The sequence below is a fragment of the Lolium rigidum genome, chromosome 2 (genome assembly GCF_022539505.1).
Source record: "Lolium rigidum isolate FL_2022 chromosome 2, APGP_CSIRO_Lrig_0.1, whole genome shotgun sequence".
In the NCBI taxonomy this organism is placed as follows: domain Eukaryota; kingdom Viridiplantae; phylum Streptophyta; class Magnoliopsida; order Poales; family Poaceae; genus Lolium; species Lolium rigidum.
In genome coordinates, this window is record NC_061509.1 from 56,608,234 (window position 1) to 56,616,048 (window position 7,815).

General features: G+C 40.2%; 1 protein-coding gene across 3 annotated transcripts; it reads right to left on the reverse strand.

The window, feature by feature from the left end:
- Nucleotides 1-1,108: 1,108 nt before the first annotated feature.
- LOC124686515 lies at nt 1,109-5,387 on the reverse strand. 3 transcript variants are annotated; one of them, XM_047220444.1, is made up of 4 exons: nt 5,303-5,387; nt 1,865-2,553; nt 1,603-1,754; nt 1,109-1,544 (listed from the first exon to the last, which is right to left on the reverse strand). In XM_047220444.1, exons 2-3 carry the CDS (start codon nt 2,480-2,482, stop codon nt 1,650-1,652), a joined length of 723 nt encoding a protein of 240 aa, XP_047076400.1. In that variant the 5' UTR covers nt 2,483-2,553; nt 5,303-5,387; the 3' UTR covers nt 1,109-1,544; nt 1,603-1,649. The 3 variants fall into 3 exon arrangements, with proteins under 3 accessions (XP_047076400.1, XP_047076399.1, XP_047076398.1); XM_047220443.1 differs by lacking the exon at nt 5,303-5,387 and adding an exon at nt 4,022-4,612 and having other exon boundaries at nt 1,109-1,492; XM_047220442.1 differs by lacking the exon at nt 5,303-5,387 and adding an exon at nt 4,022-4,612.
- Between the last annotated feature and the right edge of the window lie 2,428 nt (nt 5,388-7,815).

The following is a 7,815-nucleotide window of genomic DNA, read 5'->3' on the forward strand; positions in this document are numbered from 1 at the left end:
TCGGGTCACCACAGAAATTCAACTATGAACAGTTTCCTCCCTTGAACGGTTTCTGTCTCCAAACAAATTTTAAAATGAACGCATTCCCCCCACCTTGAAACATTTTTCAAAAAATTCAAAAAATGAACGGATTTCACCTTGAACGGTTTCTACCTTAAATTTTATTAAAAAAATGAACGGTTTTTCCTAGGTTTCCTTTTTGAAAAAACATGAATGGTTTCCACGTCGAACAAATTTAATACTACATTTTGAACAAATTTCGACCTTGAACATATATGAGACTTGAACATATTCGGATAATTCTAGTATCGCACCTTAAAAAACTATGAGTAACAAACAGCCACCTTGAAAAATTAATGAATTTCAAACGGTTTCACCATGTGAATTGATTTTCCATCTTGAACATTTTTCTTATTCCGACGGGTTTGCACATAGAACAAATTTGAAAAAAAACTCCTTGAACAGTTTTCACCTTGAACAAATTTCACGTCGTACAAAATTTGTTACTTAACAGAAAATTTGTCCTTCCAAATGAATGTATATGGAATCGGAAATGGAGGTTGAGTTCTACCTCAAATTTCCATTGACTATAACTAGTGATTTGTAGGTGTGTGTTTTGTACAAAATGTCATGTATTCATAGAGAAAAAATGTACTTAACGTCATGACAAATTCCATAAGAATAGAATGCATAGTCCACATGTTGCACCTTTCCTACTCAGCTGAAAAATAAGACGATGGACCACTTCGTCAAGTTGGTTTTTTTAGTCATGCTTTATGGTAGTATCTATGAGCTATATGACGGTACAGAAAAAATTGGATACATACAAAAAAAAATTGTATTGAAAAAACTTTTGGTTCACCATATGATGTATGTTTTAAAAGCAAAATGATGAATGTGCAAAATGAACATCAATTGTTCAAAAAAGTTTCAGAAAAAATTGTCTGGTCTTGAACATCAATTGTTAAAGAATTTTCGAAAAAAAAGATTGCCTGCTGTTGAACATCAATTGTCCAAAAGAAGTTTCAGAAAAAGATTGTCTTATCTTAACAAATCTTACAGCAGTGCTTAAAAATTGCTTGATACCAGCACTAAGCAGAACCGAAAAAAAGACGCAAACAGGACGACTAATAAGACAATCTTACAGCTGTGCTTAAAATCGCTCGATACCAACACTAAGCAGAACCGAAAAGGACGCAAACGGGACGACTAAACAGACAATCAAGACGTCTTCACAACTCTCAGGTTTCTCAAAAAGTCGACTGATCAAGGGTGAGCGAGTTCAGGACGACGTCTCCGCTTCAGTGATACTCGCCTCCCGCCACAAGTGCAACTGCTGGTTTCGCCCCCTCCTGATTGTAGTAGCCATCTTCATTAAAATCATCTACGAATAACTCGCCCAGGATGGCTTGATTAGGTTCTAGTGGATGATCTATGAGATCATTAGCAACAACTTGCAAAACTACATCACCATCTCTTGCCTGAGGTGCATCTAGGAGGATTTGTATAGGAGTGCCATATGGAGTTAGAGAAATGTCCCTTATCTGGTAAAAAACAAAAATAAAGGATTTAAGGAAAAGAAATACTAAAAACCATACGTACTGGTAGCACCCCATATGATTTTCGAGACGTTATGTTACGATCTGAATTCACGAGATAGGAGAAATCTTCATTTCCGATGAAGGACATCCTAGGCAGACTATAATCAATGGGGGGGCATTGTCATTGAAATCGAGGAAATCCAAGTATAGAACCTGCAAAAGCAATAACAAAAATAAAAAAAGAATAAGTTAAAACGAAGAAACCAAAAATGACCTATAATTAGTTTACTATGACACAAAAGTTTAGAGTGAGAAAGACATACAGCCAGTAGTGGAAGGCAACCGCCAATCCATGTAAGCCTGTTGAAGTCGCCTGTGTTCATGAATATTTTATCCTTCCATGCATCCATCTCATACCACAGGTGGTTCAAACATAGAGTTCCAAAGTCAAGATTCCCAACTTCTGGAATGTCAATGTCCCTCAAACAGTATAGATACTTTGGGTTGACAAAATTATAGGTCGAAGGACAAAGAACTGTTGTTATGAAGAACAGTATGAAACTCCTAATGAAAACCTCCTCACTGTTAGCGCCAAGCAATATAGACACCAGAACCTTCACTGGAATGGTCTTCCTCCCCTGCTTGTACTGAGCAAGCAGCTGTTCCACCTCTATGATAATATCAGGGTCACTGCTATCCATAACAAAAGGCTTAGTGCCCAATGGAAAACCAAACACTTTGTCAACAATATCTTTCGTGAAGAATATGATCTTCTCTTTGTGTTGAAAGAATTTCCTTTGACCATATGATGTATAGTCGAGTAGCCACTGCTGAAGATGCAAAGGAACCATCAAGTGTTCAGGTAGTTTCAGAAGATTTTCCAGATGATGCTTTGATATAAAGGACTTCTGAATAGCATTAAATTGTTTCACAACTTTCATGAACCTAAGTGTTGAAAACCTAGATTGTATTGTAGCCTTGCATTGAGGTTCAATAGCTGGGAGATTAACAACTGTAAAAGGAGAAAAGAATCACAAGAACAAAAATGTTAAGAAAAACATCATTAAAAAAAACATCCACACTGAACAAATGTTAATCATGGACAAAATTTGCTATGAGCATGCTATCATGAAAAGAATATTACAACTCTTAACACAAAATTTGCTAACAGAATAATGATTACTAACTGATCAGCTTAAACCAATACTGATAGGAATCATGCAAGGCTTCATCACAAAAAATCATGCAAGGTTAAACCAAAGCAAAAGTGCCTTTATTATTGAAGGAGTTCTCTTCCGCGGCATGCCTACCTTCCTATGCTTGAACTTCTGTTAAACTGGCACACGTACCCAGATCTTGCAAATAGTGTTACCAATATATGCTAGCTGCTCAACTATCCCATTGACTAACAGTAGCCTCTAACGTGGTTAGATTTAACCTCTCTAGAAGTGAATCATACAACTAGCAGCACAAAAAAATACATGGATAATGACAGATAGAATGCTGATCATATAATTCCAGTTATTAAGAATCGGAACCAACATGATCTTTGGCAAGAGATTTAGGAACAGTAAGCAATGGAAAGTAAGATCAACCATTCAAACATAAAGCAAAAATTCCATCAGAAAGTAGAGCAAGAAAAAAGCTTAATTAGTCACCAGAACGAGTGGTGCCTTATGGTAAACAGAACACACTGCTACCCCCATCATTCCAAAAAGATCATCAATCTAAACGACCAAGGAACCTGAAAATACCTACTAGAAACATCTCTCCTAGCATATAATGGGTGAGGACGAAACAACATAGACGTTAATACAATTTTCGCTATGAGCATGCTATCATGAAAAGGAATATTACAACTCTTAACACAAAATTTGCTAACAGAATGATTACTAGCTGATCAGGTAAACCAATACTGATATGAATCATGCAAGGCTTCTTCACAAAACACACTGCTAACAAAATCAGCTACCTATCATTCCAAAAAAAATCATCAATCTAAACGACCAGGAACCTGAAAAATACCTACTAGAAGCATCTCTACTAGAAATTAACTTGCACTTATTAATACAATTTTCGCTATGAACATGAACCACTATATGTCACTGGTTTTGGAAAAAAAATCACAACATGAACATTTACCTAAAAACATATAATTAACAAACAAAATAGATCAGTCAACCATCTAAGTATATTACACCAAAAAACCGCCTGACGCACCACCAATAATTTCAAAAACAGATGGAAATTCCCTCCAAACCAACCACCCGAAGCACCTAAACCTAATTTCAGAACAGGCAGAGAAAACAATCCACACACGAATCTGATGTGTAGAAAAAACAAGCAGAGAAAGCTATCATCAGACGAATCTGGTAATCCAAGATCCGAAAATGATCCACAACTACACCAACGCATACGGGGAACCCTAGACGGCCAACAAAAGGTGAGAAAAGAAGGGGTACGGGAAAAAGTACACGGACCTTCGGCTGCCATCGCCGACGAGATGAATCCAAGCGCCCGCCGTCAGAAGGGGAGGCGCTCCCGGAGAACCAGGTGAGGAAATAGAACAAATTATCACCTTGAACGAAAAATCAATTTAAACAGCATACACTAACTGATAAAAAAAGCTAAAAAAACAGCACTGATAAGAAACCATGCAAAGGCTTCTTCACAAAAATCTGGAAACTGAATGTCAATTTGAAACCATGCTTTCTGCAACCTGAAAACTACCTCCAATTATCAAAAAGAAATCTTACAACTATTAGATAAGGGGATGTCATATGGTGGATGTCATATGGTCCTAAAAGATGGCTAATGCACACCGAATAAAGCGGTTGCTGAAGCTAACAAGGCTGTACAGGAGGTAAAAAGCTGAGAAAGAGGGTCTGCAAGAGAAGCTAATGCACACGGAATAAGCGGTTTGCTAAAAAGCCTGCGAAAAAAATGCACCATGTTTGCTAAGGCAGTACAGGAACTAAAAAGGCTGAGAAAAAAGGATCTTCAGGAGCAGCTAACACGCACGGAATCAGCGGTTGCTGAAGCTAACAATATTGTGCAGGAGGTAAAGGATGAGAAAGAGACTCTTCAAGAGCACCTAATACACATGGAATCAGCGGGTAGCTGAAGCTAACAAAGTTGTGCAGGCGGCTACATCGAAGAGCTTAACCCACGATAATGACAAATTGAGGCCGCGAGAAGCTAAGGCCATGAATAAGATAGATGAATTGTCTGCTCAAAGGAAGAAAGCTTAGACACAAAGTGCACAGGTGTCCAGCATACGAGCACATCCCAGGAGCTGGCCATCACTAGTACTACAAAAAAGTTGAAAAAATCACGCCAGCACATGCAAAGGCACTGGATCGTTACTACCAGCACTAATTTCTAAAAAAACAGCCCCCACCCCCGAACCAAAAAATCCACCTGAAACAACAACACTAATTTCCAAAAAACCCAGTTGAAAAATCCCCGTACACTATCACCAGCACTAAAAACCAACCTGAAAGCACCAGCACTAATGAAGCAACACCTTCAAAACGATAAAAGGAAAATCCCCACGAAGCACAAAAAACTTAATTCCCCAACCAGTAAAACCATACAAACTACACTAGCGCCTACGGGAAAAATACGCGTGTAGAAGCTATCATCACACGAATCTAGTTAAGCCAAAGAAACGAAACCTATCTAGAACTACACGCGCACTCTACGAGAAACCCTAGACGGTCAGAAAATTGTGAGAAGGAAGGGGGCACGGGTAGACGAACCTTCGGCTGCCTACGCCGACGAAGAATCGTATCGCCCGCCGTCGGGATGGGAGGCGCTCCCGGAGAAACAGGCGAAGGAACCCTGCGTCGTCGGGAGGGGAGGCGCAGGAGAAGGAACCCTGCGCCGTCGGGAGGGGAGGCACAGTAGAAGGACGAGGCGAGGTGCGAGAAACGACCCAGCGAGGCGAAAAAGAAACAGTCGGCTCCGAGTTAACAGGCCAGGCCCATTAGCGCGCGGGAAAGAGCAAAGGGTGTGCGGAGCGCCGGATCCCTCCCGCATTGAGCGGAGAATAGGGATTGCGGTTTTGGATGGTGATTTCCGTAGCCATTGCCACTGTCACATAGAGACATGCCTGTCCAACGGACCGGGCTTTTGCGTGCCGGCCCGGCAGAACGGGAAAGTAGCCCGGTACAGGCCCGGCACGTCACGGGCCGGTGAAGTGCGACCTATACACTCAACTTTTTTTTGAAATCACAATATATTAAGCAAGCAAGTCGCCTCATTAAAAACCTCCCAGTCCCCTTAGGTACCCTAGGGCTCTACAGACTCCACTTAACCACGAGACCACCACAGAGTTCATGATACGATAGATTCTTGGCCTATTTTATAGGTTCTTTTGATGGGCCGACAAGAAACAGAATCCGGAAAAAAAAATGGATCAGAATCGGCCCTCACGTGCTAAATGGGTCGCATGCTGGCCTGGCAGAGCCTGGGGCCGTGCCCGAGCCTCGAGGCCAGGCCCACGTGCTAGCCCGGCACGGCCACAGGTAACGGCCCCTCGAGTGCCAGGCCCGTGAATGATAGTGCCAGGATGGCCCGTTGGCTAGGTATGATAGAGATCCAACCCATGGCTTTTCATGAATGTACCCGGTGGGGAAAAAGTGACCGGTCTAAAAGGAATTTCATCGTGTGGCGATGGAAGTTAAAAAAGTCTAGTATTTGTCGAAATCGATCCATCTCTTATTGTGTTTCATTCCAAGTTTTACGAATATTTCAAATGCTATTATATTATATTTTGGCTAGTCACATCAGAGATCCAACCCATGGCTTTTCGGGAATGTATCCCCGGTGGGGAAAAAATGAACGGTCTAATTAAAGGGAATTTCGTCGTGTGGCGAGGGAAGTTAGTAAGTTACAAAGTCTAGTATTTATTGAAACTGATCTATCTCCGACTGTGTTTCATTCCAAGTTTTACGAATATTTCAAATATTATATTTTACTTTGGCAACCGCTAGGCGTTAGTCGACTTAGCATAGCCAGTTTGACTATCACATCACTTTCACATGCGCTGGTGGACCCGATCATTGTTGCAAAATATCTACGCAACATCATTCTACAACATTTTTGAATCTACAAAAACTTGCGAAATGTAGCAAAAACTATTATAACATATTAAATATAATGTAGCAAAAATTAATTATGTATACAAGAAATTTCCATTTGTTTGCAACAACCCATCAATAAAACATGTCACCTTTGCAACAAAACACATCAACACATCCAACATATGTGCACCGCAAATCCAACATTTTTAAACATGTTTGCAATATTGGAGAAACTACTTGCGACATACATTAAGAATAACATTGCATCATCCGTCTTCTAGAGTCCAACATTTGGGCATCTTGTAATTGATGGCCTCCATTTTTTAAAAAGAAATACGGAAGGAGAGTCCCTTCAACAAATTTTCGTTTTGAAATAATAAGAACTCACATCTGCATCTATGGGGACTTGAACCTGTGTGGTTGGGTTGTACATCCACTTACCTAACCAAGTGATTGAGCTAGGCTCACTACTTTTGATGGCCTCCATTGCGAGCTCTGCCATAGCGTCCATGGCAAGCTCGTCGGTCGTCACGTGCAAGGGAGGATCAACAACATCAGCATGGTGGGAGATAGAGAGCCTGTTGAGGAGAAATGTCCGTGGTGGCTAACATGAAGCATTGGGTGCAGCGACGCAGAGGATATGCATCAATGGCCAACAAGCTAAGATGCAAAATAGCCATGGAGGTATTGGAGGCGTGGGTTGGAGTCTGGGAAATGGGATGGAGACGGGGTGGAAAACGCGACGCGGGAGTTGGATTGGATGATGCGTCAGCGCATCAGCTAGTTGATAAATACGTTTTTCTTTTGATTTTTGAGAAGTTCGTGCAAAATAATTCTAAATCATGTTGTGATAATTCTAATACATTTTACATATTCCAACATTTTTCTAACTATGTGAACCAAATAGTCCCTTGAACCAGTCAGAATGAAATCCCCTATTTGTAAGCTACTACGTATTTGTATCCCATTAAATATATGTTGAGAAAGAACAAGGAATTTGTGTCCTTTACAAATTATATGCATATGTGCAACAATATCAATATTTTTCATAAATGTGTAGGATATATAATTTAATTTCCACCGCAAGGAGCACAATAAATTATTATTGTATACGGATGTTATGCATATTTTCAATGATATCGATATTTTAATAAATACCCCTATATAGGATATATAATTTAATTCCC